Below are 16668 nucleotides of genomic sequence, written 5' to 3'. Positions count from 1 at the left end.
TTTGGGGGATTGTTCGGTGTGTGATTGTGCGATAATAGCGCGATGTCAGGGGAAAGGCTTTCCTGTACGATCCCGAGGTGTTCCCGAGTCGTGTGTGCTCAGTGTCTTCTGAGGACTCATCCTGAGTGACAGCTGGATTGCTGGAGGTATCCATAACAACCACATCCCATCTATACCAGATACACACTGATGTTTCTTTATTTCTTGGGTAGAAAAGGGCTGGAGTCGGGTTGTGTCTATATCTCTGCTGGAGACATTCACCATCACTTCCCATCTTATCTGACACCTGTCATTGGACAGGAAGTGCGGGGACATCTCCCTTCTGGGATTTATCTGGCACCTGTCACTGGACAGGAAGTGAGGGGACATCTCCCTTCTGGGATTTAAAAAATCTGACACCTGTCACTGGACAGGAAGTGAGGGGACATCTCCCTTCTGGGATTTATCTGACACCTGTCACTGGAAAGGAAGTGAGGGGACATCTCCCTTCTGGGATTTATCTGACACCTGTCACTGGACAGGAAGTGAGGAGACATCTCCCTTCTGGGATTTATCTGACACCGGTCACTGGACAGGAAGTAAGGGGAGATCTCCCTTCTGGGATTTATCTGACACCTGTCACTGGACAGGAAGGGAGGGGACATCTCCCTTCTGGGATTTATCTGACACCTGTCACTGGACAGGAACTGAGGGAACATCTCCCTTCGTTCTGGGATTTATCTGACACCGGTCACTGGACAGGAAGTGGGGGGACATCTCCCTTCTGGGATTTTATCTGACATCTGTCACTGGACAGGAAGTGAGGGAACATTTCTCTTCTGGGATTTTATCTGACACCTGTCACTGGACAGGAAGTGCGGGGACATCTCCTTTCTGGGATTTTATCTGACATCTGTCACTGGACAGTAAGTGAGGGGACATCTCTCTTCTGGGATTTTATCTTACAAATGTCACTGGATAGGAAGTGAGGGGACATTTCCCTTCTGGGATTTTATCTGACACCTGTCACTGGACAGGAAGTGAGGGGACATCTCCCTTCTGGGATTTACCTGACACCTATCACTGGACATGAAATGAGGGAACATCTCCCTTCTAGGATTTTACCTGATATCTATCACTGGACCGGAAGTGAGAGGACATCTCCCTTTTGAGATTTTAGCAGACATCTGAAACTGGACAGGAAGTGAGAATACATCTCCCTTTTGAGATTTTAGCTGACATCTGTAAGTGGACAGGAAGTAAGGGGACATCTCCCTTCTATGATTTTATCTGACATCAGTTACTGGACGTGGGGACATTTCCCTCCATTTCCTGTTCTGTCTGGCACCCAGACAGAAATAAGGACAAATCTTGTACAGTGTGAAGGGTTAGGGCTTTTGTGGTCCATGTTTTGGATACTTCTCACTTCCTATTTTAAACAGAACAGGAAGTTAGGGGAAATCTTCCCAAGCAGGGCACAGAGACCCAAAAATGTAATAGAGGGTAAAGGGTTGCAACTTTTGTCATTTCTGTTTGTGAGATTTCCCCTCACTTCCAGTTCTGTCCTGTTTAAAATAGGAAAGGAGAAGTATTCAAAACATGGATCACAAAAGCCCCAATCCTTTACACTGTACAAGAAGATTTGTCCTTATTTTTGTCCGTGTCCTCTTTGGGGAGATTTCCTCTCACTTCCTGTTTTGTCTGATCCCCATACTATAAACAGGAAGTGAGGGGACATCTCTTTTCTGGGATACATACAGAATTGAAATGTGGAGAAAAGTCCCTGGGGACATTTCCACCCACTTCCTATTCTGTCTGACACCCATCAAATAGACAGGAAGTGAGGAGAAATATCCCAAACTGAGATGACAAAAACACAAACCCGTTACACTCTATTACATTTTTTTGTATCTCTGTCTGTGCCCTGCCTGGGGAGGTTTCCCCTCCCTTCCTGTTCTGTCTTGTTTAAAATAGGAAGGGAGAAGTATCCAAAACATGGATCACAAAAGCCCCAACCCTTCACACTGTACAAGAAAATTTATCTTTATTTCTGTCTGTGGAGATTTCCTCTCACTTCCTGTTCTATCTGATACCGGTAAAATACACAGGAAGTGAGCTGACGTCTCCTTTCCTGGATATAGACCACAATGAAATGTGGAGAAAAGTCCTAACCCTTCACACTCCACTAGATTTGTTTTTATTCCTGTCTGTATCATCCCTAGGGAGAATTCACTTCCTGTTCTGTCTGACACCCATCAAATAGTTCTGTCTTGTGTAAAATAGGAAGTGAGAAGTACTCCAAACATGGACCACCAAAGTCCTAACCCTTCACACTCTAAAAGATTTGTTTTCATTCCTGTTTGTGTCCTTGGAGAGATTTCCTCTCACTTCCTGTTCTGTCTGACCCCCATAAATTAAACAGGAAGTGAGAAGTATCCCAAACATGGAAAACCAAAGTCCTAACCCTTTTAAGTGCTGTTGGAAGATTTAGGCAGCCCATAGATGGAACGAAAAAAAAAAGGACTCAACAAGCAGGCTGAACAGAAAAAACAGACCCAAATCCCCCATCCATGATCGGATCGCTCGTGTGAAAGGACCCTAAGAGTTCTGGCATCCTAAAAAAAAAAAAAAATAATAATAATAAAAAAATTAAAATAAGCAGCTCTGCAGCCATTGATTCCCATGCAGTGTTAATTTCATTGACTAAAATATTTTCATTGACAAAATGACAAAATTAACACGAGTCTACCATATAAGAACATGTAAGGGGCATCTACTAAGCTTCTGAAAGAAAAACAGTTAGGAAAAAGGCGTTTCTTATTTTTTTTCCTAATATTTAATGTTGGTGATATATTCAGGTAATATGTGCAATGACATTACAGCCAATGGAGTTTACAGTTTTTTTTTTTTGTTTGTTTTTTCTGTTAAAGTTGCACTTCTGTTTGTCAAAAAGCAAACTTTTTGTTTATTTATGAAACTTCATTTTATTTATAAAGACATTATATATCACAACGGCTATATATGTGTCTGCAGTGCATGTTCAAACCTTAATAAATAATAACATATTGTTCGATTTTTTTACTCCAGGAGTATTTAATGAGCTTGGAAATTCTAGAGAAATGCTTTAAAAATGCATACAATTTAACTAAAAACATTCGATTTTAGTCTACTGAAATGTACTGGAGATTTTAGTCGACTAAAATACGACTAAAACCAAAAATGGCATTTTATTATAAAAGACGAAATCTGATGTGAAAATTAACACTGTTCCCATGGAACCCGTCTACATTAGTGCACTGCAGTTTAATGTAAAAGAAAATAAAAAATGGCCGCGATCTGGTATTTCCAGGCGCAGTAATGCCCATGGAATTAAATGCTAATGCATATGAACATGTGTTTGGCTTACCACCTTGGAAACTATCAGTTCTGACAGTTCCTCGCATATCTTTGCATAACAATACATGTAGAAAAATAAATATGTATTACCTGTTTTCATCACTTTTTTTGTTTCTCTTTTTGTAAACAGAACATTTTGTAGGAATAACATGGCCCCAGCTAGGTCTTCAATTGGCTACCCTTGGATTCTCGATGCGATTACCAAATATAAAGGAGAAACTTTCATGCTTAAACCAGCACCTGCCCAGGTAGTTGAGGTAAGTTTTATTTAGTGTTTGTATCCCATAGGAATTTGGTTTATATAGGAAATCTAATGGGAGGAAAAAGGTTTTGTATTAAAGTCCAGTTGAACCCTTATATTTTTTTTTACTCCAATGTAGTCAGGCTGCATGAACCGCAATAAACAAGCAAAAAATCGGGGGAGCAAACCCTGAACATGTATATCTAAAGCCGGTGCAGCTATGGACCAAGAAAAATGTATATTAAAAAAGAATAGCGCAACCATGCAAAAGAAATGACTATTAAATATGGAGACAATACATAAATAAAAATGGGGGTTTGGTCCCACCATATGGCCATATCGTGCTCAAGCCCACCACTGCGTCAAAGTACCCCATTATCAGTGGGTCCTACACTATCCATAGAAAAGGGGTGAATCCAGCCTCTCTTACCCTTGGAGACAACACTCCTTGCTGGGATAGATGTGCTAATGCACTACAAAGGACTCCTCCTATATCTACTTGATGGTGGACACCAATAGAGTACAGGTGTGTGTGGGGGGTGGGATGCTCAACCACAGAAGTCTGGTCAGACCGAATACATAATAAACAAGCAAAAAATTGGGGGAGCAGACCCTGAACATGTATATCTAAAGCCGGTGCAGCTATGGACCAAGCAACATGTATATTAAAAAAGAATAGCGCAACCATGCAAAAGAAATGACTATTAAATATGGAGACAATCCATAAACTGCAATGATCGATCCCCCGCTTAGCAGAACCGACTCCGTCGGCCGTTGCGCCCGTGTGAAAGGACCCTTATACGCAAGCAGCCCTGTGGCCTGACTCTTCTCCCTGCTGCTAGCACTGGGACATATTTATTACAGGGTATAAATCCTGACTGCATTACAGTAAGGCTAGGTTCACACATGTCCGACTGCGGTTCGCAGTCCGGAGTGCGATGTGATTTTGTTCACCAGTTCAAGTGCAAATTTTTATTTGAATTTGCACCTAAACTGGACCCAAAATCGCATTGGACCCTTTTCAGAAACGGACAGTAGCCACCCCGAACTCTGTTAGGAAAACACAGGCGCCACTCTAAGTGCAGAATCTTTGAGATCTATTTGAAAAAACCTAAGGAAAGGTACTCACAAAGGTAATAAAGTAAAAAGTATCATGGACAATCACTTCGATATTTGGATCAGGATGGCTTGAGCGGTTGCGGTATACAGGCAGTAAATGGTGGCAGTCCATACTTCCTGGTCGCGGGGACACTCTGATGCCGATCCGTCGTCACTTCCGGGATACGTGATTACGTCATAGCGCCGGCGACGCGTTCTCGGAGCATGCGCTCCTTCCTCAGGCCAATAATTTTTTAAGCTTTTACCCCGAACCCTGTTGAAGGCCAGGCTGATTTACATGTTATCCGAATTGGATACGGTTAAAAACGCATCTGATTCGCATATACACTATATTGTTAAAAGTATTGGGATGCCTGCCTTTACACGCACATTAACTTAAATTGTGTCCCAGTCTTAGTCCGTAGGGTTCAGTATTGAGCTGGCCAACCCTTTCCAGCTATAGCAGCTTCAACTCTACTGGAAGGCAGACCACAAGGTTTAGAAGTGTGACTATGGGAATGTTTGACTATTCTTCCGGAAGCGCATTTGTGAGGTCAGGCACTGATGTTGGATGAGAAGGTCTGTCTCTCAGTCTCTGCTCTAATTCATCCCAAAGATGTTCTCTAGGGTTGTGCAGGCCAGTCAGGTTCCTCCACCCCAAGCTCGCTCATCCATGTCTTTATGGACCTTGCTTTGTGCACTGATCCAAATCATTTGGTGGAGGGGGGATTATGATGTGGGGTTGTTTTTCAGGGGTTGGGCTTGGCCCCTTAGTTCCAGTGAAGGGAACACAGAACTGGAGTACATCTGCCGTGTCGCCAACGGGGCTCACATTGAACATTTTTAGTGCAGAAGTAAAACTTGAACAGTTAATGTGTCTTTTCATGTTAATACCAGTGGCGGTCCGTCCATTAGGGGCGCAGGGGCGCCGCCCCCCATCCATGCATTCGGCCCCCTAATCTACATGCAGGTCGCCGGACGCATGGATTCCAATAGGGGATTTTTTTGAAGCACGTGATAAGAGCCAAAGGCTCTAATAGGCTTCAAAAAAGGGTGGGCTTGGGGCGCAGAGCACTGCGCCCTGAGCCCACCCAGTTGTATGGCAATAGGGAATAAATATTCGCTATTGTCACACTGATTCTCCTCTCAGCCAATCAGGAAGAGGGTTGTGAGACCCCTTTTCAGATTGGCCAAAAGGAGAAGCGATCTTACTGCCCACTGGCCAGGAAAAGGGAAGACACACGGCTGGAGGAGAAGCACTGCGGCTCAGCCATCCAGCATTCCCCAGCTTGGACAGGAGGAATGAGGTAAGGAGGCAGGCCGTTCGGGGGCGGGGGGGAGATATGGTGAGTTGTTCTTCCCGTCAGGGGAAGGGAAGGGGGGGGTGGTGCATTGGTTTGCCGCCCCCCCCCCCCCCCCCCCCCGAATTACTGAGCACCAGCCGCCACTGGTAATACAGTTGTGTTAGGTTTACTCTGGTATCAATGAATCAGCTTTATTTTTGCACCATCCTATTTGAATCACACTGTATGAAATTTGAATTGTAGAATATCTATATTCCCTGAATATTTTTGTATAACCTAGTGCTAATCTTTAACCCTAAGGCAACAATGAGATGGGGGATTAGCACACCCTGCGATTTCCAGTCACAAGAATCTGCAAATTCCTGCGTCTGGAATGACAAGTGTGCGTAAATACGGTAGCTGCGGCCACTCAGCATATGCAAAACAATGACATGCCGACAGGATCAAAAGGTTTTCGGGACTGTTTGCACAGCCAGCGATTAACAGTGGTTGATGCATTTTGTATGCGTCCAGCTAAGATCACCACAGTTATTCACAGGCTGTGTGAACAGCTAAGTGGCCACTTGAAATGGGTGTGCTATTTCTACCATTTGAATGTAGCCTAACATAAACACCAATTTTTAAAGCAGTGAATGTGATTTTCACTAAACATTCAATAGTGGTGAATCAGTCACTGTCATTTAAACACATGTACCAGGACTACTTGTAGTGAATGTTTGGTGAATGTCAGAGCTATTGCTTCATGAATAAAACTAACTGTACAGCTGATTTAAAGGCTAAATTCTCCTTTTTGTGTAGAAGTGACCAGGCAAACAAGGAGCCCCCAAAGGTTAAGAAATATAAATAACACTGATGTCAGGAACAAGGCAGGTGAATAAATATATGGGAGTTTTTCAGCCAGGCTTTTGGGGGGTACCGCAAAAGGCCTACATCTATGGCTTTTACAGGAGGCCCAGTATTTTTTACTAATTATGTTACAAAGATTCACTAGGATTTACATTTTTTGTGATTTTTTTTTTGCTAATGCTATAACCGTTCCATGTTTTTCTTGCTTTAGTTTCTAAAAATGCCAGAGAGAACAGAAGACTGTCAGTATCCAGGAGCTGTTGTACATATTTCTGATCGGCAGTACTATATCCGAGCCATCATCACAAGGGAGGCGCAGGAAACTCTAGAACGGTATATATAACCACGAATGACACTTTGTATTATTTTACATCCTTTCTAGCCCCAAACTTATATTTTCCTTATAACTCTCTGCTTGTCTTTTCATCCTCTTCACTGTACCCTGGTATCAGAATGTTAGTTCCCTGCCTCCTATTTTTCATCATATCCTATTTTTATTTTTTCACCATTTTTAATCCTCTCTTGTCCTCCTTGTTTTGTGCTCTTGCTTTGCTTTTAAAGTGAAACTCCAGGCAGATATGCCAAATAAAATGTTTTATTTTAGTTTTGGCTAGAATATGCAAGGGACACGTTTTTTGGTTTTACTGCTGTCTGTGTTCTGGGGATATATGCCCTTAGTAGCTGAAATTATAGCGGAGTCTAACTGCATATGAATGCCCCCACCCCACTTCCATGCTGCTGTTTTAAAAAAGTGGCATTTGTGCCACCAGTCTCTTTATCTATTTGGGAGCTGTGACCATCTGCACCTTCGTGTGGATTTCCACGAGTGCACCAGCTTCCCCTGAATGGGCGCTATAGCACCCCACAGCATTTGCTTACGTGCGCAGAAATGCGGTGAGATGTGATGACTATGTCAGAAACAGGGGAAGCGGTCGTGACCAGCACAGGAATGCATAGGCAGCATTCAAAACATTGTCAGAAATTTTTACCCTTCCCCACTATATTAAAAAATTAATTTTAGTCATTGTCCTTGTTCCCATCACATCCTGCCCCCCCCCCCCCCCAAAAAAAAAAAAGAAACACAAATGACAATACAAACCTGCGGAAGGCCCAAAACCTTATCTGCTCTATCTGAAATGAAATAAAAGGTTTCGGCTGGGGTTGCGATATGACACATGTGTTGAACCCTGTTCTTGTCTAAATGCTCCTTCTTCTAAACCTAAAGCTAGCCATAGACAGTACCTGCTGAACTGGCTGAATTTTGATTGGTGTGTAGCAATCCCTGGCAGACGTTGGTCTTTTGTTGATCAGCAGCTGCAACCAATCAGCTGCAGTTGCTGATCAATTTATTCTGACAGTGCTTGTCAGAATGCAGTGTCCTGGCAAGCGGATGCTTCCATCCCCCTTATTTGTGTGGAAGGAGGAATTAGTTCATTTTTTTTTTCTTTAGCCCAGTGGCCTATGGCCAGCTTAAAACGTGGCATAGAAAAAAGTGAGTAATACTACTCAGATGGTTGCACTCAGGATTGACCAATGATAAGTGTAGGGGAAAAATTATTATTTTGTTTTTAAAAATTAATTTTATATGAGCTGCTAGTTTAGACAACAATTGGTTGTGAAGAATAAGGATATAGTAAAAAAAAAAAAAAAACAGCGCTCATATGTGAATGACAAAAATGTCCCCTTTTATGAAATCAAATATTTGTGTATAAATGAACTCAGTGTCCTATTCCACCGAATAGGCAAAGCAATATTAATAACACAATAAAAATAAATTATATATAAAGTGATTTGTGCACAATTGGATAAATATAAAATATATAATAGTGCAATAGTAACAGTCCTTGTGCAAACAGCAAACACTAGCTGTGTATGCTAATAAAGTGATAGTGCTCCAAACGGTGATAAAATTCAAGTAAGTTCCAAAAGAGTGCAGATTCGTGCTCTGTAAAAAGGTGACTTTAGTGGGTATCTGGAGCGTGAGTAGAGGGACCCCTGAGAGCTGACCCATAGAGACCACTTACCTACGCGAGACCCCAAGGGGTCATCTGGTAAGTGGGAAGAGTATAAGGTGGAGGATACTCACGCTCCAGATTTTTATTGTGTTATTAATATTGATTTGCCTATTCGGTGGAATAGGACACTGAGTTCATTTATACACAAATATTTTATTTTATGAAAGGGGACATTTTTGTCATTCACATATGAGCGCTGTTTTTTTTTTTTTTGTTTTTTTTTTTTACTATATCCTTAAAACGTGGCATGTAGTTTATTTTTCAGAACTTCACACAGTAATGTAAGTTGGACTGTCAGGGATAGCAGCTGTATCATTCCAATATTACACCTTTTTTTTTAATCCAGTATCCTCTGAACACAATATCTCCAGAATGTAGAAATTGTGGATGGTAGACATATCATATTTGTAGATCTTTTTAAAAACCTTTGTCAAATATAACCAATAACAATAACTCTGTTGTTTTAATATGGCTACCACCAAATGAAATCAGATCTTTGGAGGTACTTGAATATGGCCGATTAGAGAGATCTGAGACTAAAAAATGTAATTTCCAAATATTCTAATGTGACTTTTGGTTCATTATTTTTCAGAGAAGATGAGCATTTTACGTTAGCCCATATCAAAAACAAGATTGTTATCCTGAAAAAATTCACACTCTCCTTTGCTGCAGAAGAAGATCTGGTGAGTTTACTGTGGTTGCTGCGTTCAGCTCAATATATAGGATTAAAAAATACCCTTGGGCATTTCCACATTATGAAAAACAAAAATAATCAGCGCTGCTATCTATATGACAATTTCTCAAATTAATGGTATACGACGCAACTGTATAATAAATAAATGTGCAAAATTCGCAATAATCCACATCAATATTATATGGATAAACCTGTGTGCAATGCAGATATGCTTTAAAATAAATTAATAAATAATCTTTCACTGCATACATTAATAGTCCTTCAGTGCATGTAATTAATAAATAGGTGCAAAAAAGTTAATAGCCCTTCAGTGCATATATCCAAGTGCTGTAGTGCTCCAATTGCTTGAAACAAAGTGCTAGTGCTCCCCCCATGATTCCCTACTCACCACAAGTAGATGGAAATCAGGCGTTGAGATGTGTGATCTTCTGGTGTATGATCACCGATCCTGATAGGAGCAGCCTTAGGGTATCAGCTTATGAGAAAAATCCTTTGTAATAATAATTTTGTTGGTCCAGGGTGTCCTCATAAAAATATAAAGCCCTCCATGGTGAAGTACGTATAGGTATTGTTTTATTTAGATAAATAGAAACCTACTTACAAACATAAGTTAAAATTAGCAAGACACGGCTCAGGGGTTAGCTGCTCTCGCAACGTGTGCTCCACCGGCCGGATGTGACGTCGTCATGATGCGGGACGCTTCAGCCAATAGCTAGACGCGTTTCACCCTCCTCCCAGGGCGTCATCTGTAGCTGCCACATTATGTAGTGTGACAGCCTGAAATTAAAACTGATTTTAGTTGGGATTTTATGTTCTTGATCTACACAAAGTAGTTTAAGATGTTGAAGTGGAAAAATAGTTTCTTTATTTGTAAATGATTTGGAAAATACTTTATTGCATTATTATTCACCCTTTTTCTATCTTTCTTTTAAAAAAGCTTTTGTGCAACCAACTGTTTTTTGAAGTCACATAATCTGTTGAATGTTGTTAAACTACATGTTAGTTATTGTCATATGATCGCAGAATAAATACACTGACTTCTGAAAGGTTCCGACACTTTTTAGGCAAATTGGTTAAACTAAAAATATTACGAAGATTAAGGCTAGCCATACATGTTGGGCTGAATGAGAAAAGCCTAATAGATTTCTCCATCCACACCAAACTGCTTGGATGGAGAAATCTTCCCTGCCGGCTACTGTATTCTGATGGCTGGCAGCAGTGACTGTCTGAATACCCTAAACCAGAGATTCCCAAACTATGGCCCTGCAGCTGTTGCAGAACTACACATCCCATGAGGCATTGTAAAACTCTGACATTCACAGACATGACTAGGCATGATGGGAATTGTAGTTCCTGAACAACTGCAGGGCCCTAGTTTGGGAATCCCTGCTCTAAACAGTAACTGCTTGTGAATGAACTACAAGCCCCATCATCCTTTGAGGTTGTCAGCTTGTAGTTCTCAATGAACTACCGCCATGATAGTTCATTGATTTGTTCCTGTCAGTGTATCTGATTGCCTGTACAGGATGTATGGGTATACAGATATACTCACAAATCTGAAGGAGACATGCATGGCACCAGCGATCTTCTGATCACTGGTGCGATGCTTTACAGGCTCCAAAAGAAAAAAATAATGAATGGACATTTTTTTACTTGTTACTGCAAAAAATGTGCATTTATTATTTTTTTTTAAAAAGGTGAACTTATATTTTAATGACCAGACAGGATTTTTTATTCACCATGGCAATCAAGATTTGTCGAGAAATGTAAAATGGAAAACAGGTTCTGTGCTGCCACGCAGCTTTAACTGTCTAGCAGTTGTTATTACATGTTATGTTATGCTATGTTATTGGTATCATCCTTGCACCCCTGCTGTTTCTGGCTAGTTGGTTGCTCCCACTCTTCATTTCCTGTGTAACTTAATTTTGTATAGTTATGAAGAGACTGCAGAGTGTGGAAGCTGTGTAACTTCATTGTAAATTTACCTATGGAAAAGCCTCTATGTTTATGCCTTTGCTAACTTGAAGCATAAAGAAGCATTGGAGAACACCTCTGGAGTCTTTATTCATTGAGTAAACTATCTGTTGAAGCCATCATTCAACCTGCTTCACACACTTACAGACTGGGGGTCTACAAGAAGGTCACAGGTACAATCGATGCTGAGACAGAACAGGTTCATTTTAATGTAAAACCACACCAATAATTTTGGTTGAACAGGACTTGTTCTTTAAAACAAAAAAATTGTGCCTGTACTGAACACATTTTAAAGCTTTCTAGCAGTGTTCTCCAAACCGCGGCCTTTTGCTTGCTTTTATCTGGCCCGTGAGGCCGTAATTATTCCTGCCACTGACCCCAACAATGGGGCACTATTTCTTCCTTTGACACCAACAATGGGGAACTATTAGTTTCACTGACACCAACGATGAGGCATAACTCCTTCCATGGACAATTAAATGATGCACTAGTCCTCCCACCGACATCAACCATTTCTCCCCTAATACCAGTTATAAAGATATAGAGATGTATCTTTATAGAGATATATCTTTATAGAGTTTTATCTCTATAGATATAGAGATACAGATATAAAGTTTGAGAATTGTTTACTGCCACTGGGCACAGTTCGGCCCCCCTAAAGTGTGAAGGAAAGTAAATTGGCCCTTTCTTTAGAAAGTTTGGCGATGCCTCCTTTATAAGGTTCATCAGGGTACAAATTGTTAGCATTTTAAAAGGTGTACAGCTATAATGCACAGCCCTGTCTGAACACGCATGTATCAGTGGTCCACTTTAAGCTTTGTATTGCAATGCTTCTTAGTTGTACAGTTTGAGAATCCAGTCTTCCATCTATAAAAATAAATTGTAGTATCAGGCAGAAGGGAGGCAGTAATGGCTTGAGCATATTGGTGTAAGGGCATATGCATTAGCCTGTGTGCAGCCAATCCCAGAATTTTTGTGCGGGTAGAAGGCATGGGTACACCGTCCAGCCCAGCTGCCAGCAGCTTGCAAAAGTCTATGAGAGACTTAATGCTGCTGTGACTGGATGGTGTCCAGAGTGGTACCAACATTTAGGGCTATATGTGTCCAGGTAAGAATGACCAGAACCCAAAAAGTCTGCCTTGTGCGCAATCATACCTGGGTGCAGACGGCCCTAAACGTTAGTACCACTCAGCCTCTCATAGACATTTACAGGGTACTGGTAGCGGGGCTTAATGGTGCACCTGTGCCCTTCCACATGAAAGAGCCTCAAAGGCTAAACGCCCTGTGTGCACGTGGCTAAAAAGTATTCTTAAATGTGTGATAGGACAGCAATGTGTATATTCTATTGGGTAACTTACAAGATTTTCAATACTTTCAGAGATGCTGTGAATTTTATCTGACCATTGAACATTTTTGTATACTGGCCATGGAGATAAACACAGTGGACTTATTAAACTGGTGAGTGATATTTCATTTGCTATCATACAGTGGCATGGATGAATTCTCAGATGGTGGGTGGCTTGTAGTTGGTAAACTTAGTGATGTAGGGAGACTGAGAACTCTTGATGGAGATGTTAATTAACTTCCTTCTGAATAAGATTCTGTTATTGTTTTAATGTAATTAAACCTTAGATTTTGTCAGAATGATGCATGTTTTTGCATTCATGCTTCAGATTAAAGTGGTTGTAAAGGCAGAAGGTTTTTTTTTTTTATCTTAAAATGGATGTAAACCTGATTCATGAAATTTGAGCTAAGCACATCTATCTGCAGTGTTTCCTTATCTCTCTCTCCAAAGCCCTGAGTCCTGCGGCTTTCTCCTGCTCTGTTCTTCTGTTATGAGCTTGAAAACTTCTGACAAGTTCTCCATCAACTGAGATAAAACCAGGCTGAAATTTGTGTCCTGTGAGATTGCTATTAATAGATTAGCAGACAGCTGGTCTTGTCACAGCACAAGGCCTTAGTAAATAACCCCCAGTAACTGTCAGTGTGAACAGATCATATTGATAGGTATTTTCTTTAAGGTGTAAAAAAATCTGAAAACATAGTTTTGTATGAACAAGTTGTATGGTCACAAGTAAGCCTTACCCAGAATTATCAGACTGTGTGCATACTGCTTTGTTATATCACACGCAGAGCAACAGTGATCCCATAGGCGTTCCGGTACACATTAATGCTGGACATACACATGGTAATTTTCTTTTAACTTCCATCTACCAGATTTTGATTACAAAAACCCTGCCTTGATCTGTTCAATTGTTTTAATCAGAAGCCTATTTAGGGTTTGTTCACATGTTTTGATTATGAAAAAGAAGCAATGCTCATTAATGCATCTATAGCAGGGATCGACGATTATCGGCAAAGCCGATATATCGAGGGCCGATTTGTACTTTTTCCCCGATATATCGGAATCGGCCCCTGAGGTTACCGATATTGCCGATATTTCGGGAAAGTGCTATACCCGAGTGATGCCTGCAGCTAGAGGCATCACCCCGGTACCGGCATCCATAGCCGAGGGTCTATGACAACCGATGCGGCTGAGAAGCCACTCGGCTGTCATTACAAGGAGCGAGAGGTGAATACCCCCCCCCCTTTCCACCACCTTCCGCAGCTCGCCCACCGGGAGATCCGGGCATCCTACCGGCATGGCCACCGAAGACCCGATCAAAGCCGCATTAGGCTCTGATCGGGTCTCCCTGTAAAAACCCGGAAGTGATGTCATGACATCAGTTCCGGGGTACTCTGCGCCAAATAAAAAAAAATGACAGCTTTCAAAACAGCCAAACTTGGTGTTTTGAATGCTTTTAAGTGCAGAGGAGGGGTTTGGGGTCTTTTAGACCCCCAGATCCCTCCTGAAGGGTACCTGTCAAGAAAAAAAAAAAAAAATGTTTTAAATGTCCGAAAATATCGGCAGATACAGGCCGATACCGATATGCAATGACCAAAATATCGGCAATAAAAAAACTATATTGGTCGATTTAGACTTGGATTTAGCCTCCTTCCCTTCCCTCTCCTCTCTGCTCCACCCTCCTTGTGCCCCCCCCCCCCTTCCCTTCCCTTGCCTTCCCACAGTCCCTCAGGAGACATATAGCCCTTCCTATCAAAAGACATGTAATACCTGATGGTATTGGAGTGGGCTAATGATTGCTGGACGGTTTTATTTTGTTCCCTGTCATTTCTCTTTTATTTTTCTTTCATTTAATATGGATTCAAACTGTTGTACAACCTGTATTTATGGACTACCATGTCAAGTTGGTTACTTCAGTTTTTTCTTTCTGTATGTTTTATTTTATTATCCTTTAATAAAAAAACCTGATTGTTAAAAAAAACCAACAAAAAAAAAAAACCTTCTATGTGCAGCGCCCCCCAATCCTGACCTGAGCTCCCTCCAATCCAGTGATGTTCACGATAGCCTCGGTTGTCCTGGGACTCTCCCTCCTCACTGGCTAAGACAGCAGCGGGAGCCTATTGGCTCCCACTGCCGTCAATCACAGCCAGTGAGCCAATGAGGGGGGGGGCTCATAGAGCAGTGGCTCAGGAGTGAGCAAGCAGCGGTGCCTGGGCTTTCTCTGGGGTCACTGCTCGAGAGGAAGGAGCCAGGAGTACCAAGAGGGACCTGAAACGAAGAGGATCGGGGCTGCTCTGTTCAAAACCAATGCAAAGAGCAGGTAAGTATAACATATTTGTTATTTAAAAAAAAAAAATGAAGCTTTAATATCACTTGAAGGTAGGTATAATTGATAGAAAATTGTTGCTGTGTGACCAGCTTTAGAGGGCTAATTCTGGCACTAATTTATATAATTATAACAGATACTGAAATGGGTACTGTATTTAAAGAATATTTTTATAGTCTTCAATCATAAAAAATAGATAAGGTAATAATGTTTTAAAGCAATGTCTTCTGCTGTTTCAGTAATATGGAGCCCGGAGTAAAGAAAAAGATCAAGGAACTTTGGCAGTAAGTTGGTCTATTTATGTTCCAATTGAACTTGAAGTATGAAGTAGTTCAAGGGCAGAGATGGGCTCGGGCGTGTTCGAGTTCGTACGTGCCAGATCCCGCCAGGAAGCCGACATTGCACTCCGCTAATCACAGGCCGTGAGACATTTCCCGATCCACAGCTGCACAGGCCGGGAAGTGTCTCACTGCCTATGATTAGTGGAGCGCAGTGTCGACTTCCTGGTGGGATCGGGCACATACGAACTCGAACACGCCCGAGCCCATCTCTGTTTAAGAGTACTGAGAACCCATTGAAGATATGGTGTGATGGGCTAAACAGGCTATTGTTGCAGTCAAATACTAGATTTCCCTCTGCGCAACGGAATATATTCTCATAGTATCCCTTATTTATATTATTATTAAATGAGTCATATCACTAACTATACAGGTCTGCACAAATTAATTTTTGACTTGCCACTATATAATTTACCTTTTTATCGTTAAAAAGTAGTCCTTAAGCTCCAATCGGGCAACCATGTCTAGTACTATCTTTTAAGATTTTCTTGTAAAAGGCGCTACAGACAAAAGGAAGTATTTTCTTATTCTTCCTTCCCCTGTGAACACTCACTAGGACTGTATATTGTAACTTTCTGGGATATTCACAGAGGAAAAGGCAGATGTATGAGACGATCTGTAAACCCAGCCAGGGCAATAAATAGCTACAGTAAAGGAACTGATTTACATAATTGAAATATCCCTGGGCCACCAATTTAGTACAGGCAGTGGCTAAACAAGGGTGATGCTGACCTTCTAGGTGGCATTTTCAGGGAGAGTACAGTGATCTCTTTGAGATGTAGTAAATACTTGTGAGTGTTAATTACATTTATACATTGCTGTATGCAAGCACTTACTATGGGGAACATCTCTTACTCTAGGACCACTAAAACTTGAACTAGGACCACTGAAATTTAAACTTGAAAATACTCCCTGTCTTACAATAGGTTGAAGTTCTTCTATAATATACAATCATAACGTCTGTAAACACTTTTAGTGGGTTATTGCAAAATGCGGAAATCCTAGCTTCTTTGGTACTGAGTTTTGGCATGGAACTACCTATAAGATTAGGGTCACCCTACACTGCAAATGGATAAGTGTAATTAACTACTTAGTGTTTGAGAATATGTTGT

At 41.3% G+C, this 16668-nt stretch overlaps 1 protein-coding gene across 3 annotated transcripts in view; it reads left to right on the top strand.

Moving 5' to 3' along the window:
• Positions 1-3: 3 nt before the first annotated feature.
• Positions 4-16668, top strand: part of ACD (ACD shelterin complex subunit and telomerase recruitment factor) — a 67898-nt gene continuing 51233 nt past the window's right edge. Inside the window, exons 1-6 of one of the 3 annotated variants that reach the window (XM_082258069.1) lie at positions 4-146; positions 3506-3632; positions 7076-7197; positions 9472-9562; positions 12926-13005; positions 15458-15502. In XM_082258069.1, the coding sequence (XP_082114195.1) occupies positions 3525-3632; positions 7076-7197; positions 9472-9562; positions 12926-13005; positions 15458-15502 (446 nt within the window). In that variant the 5' untranslated portion in view covers positions 4-146; positions 3506-3524. Of the gene's footprint in view, positions 147-3505; positions 3633-7075; positions 7198-9471; positions 9563-12925; positions 13006-15457; positions 15503-16668 lie in introns of those variants that run through there. The other 2 variants (XM_082258070.1, XM_082258071.1) reach the window with 2 other exon arrangements.

This window comes from Pelophylax lessonae (assembly GCF_965119305.1).
Source record: "Pelophylax lessonae genome assembly, chromosome: 5".
Classification (NCBI taxonomy): domain Eukaryota; kingdom Metazoa; phylum Chordata; class Amphibia; order Anura; family Ranidae; genus Pelophylax; species Pelophylax lessonae.
Note: the sequence above shows the minus strand (reverse complement) of the source record. Positions and strands in the feature narration are given on the sequence as shown.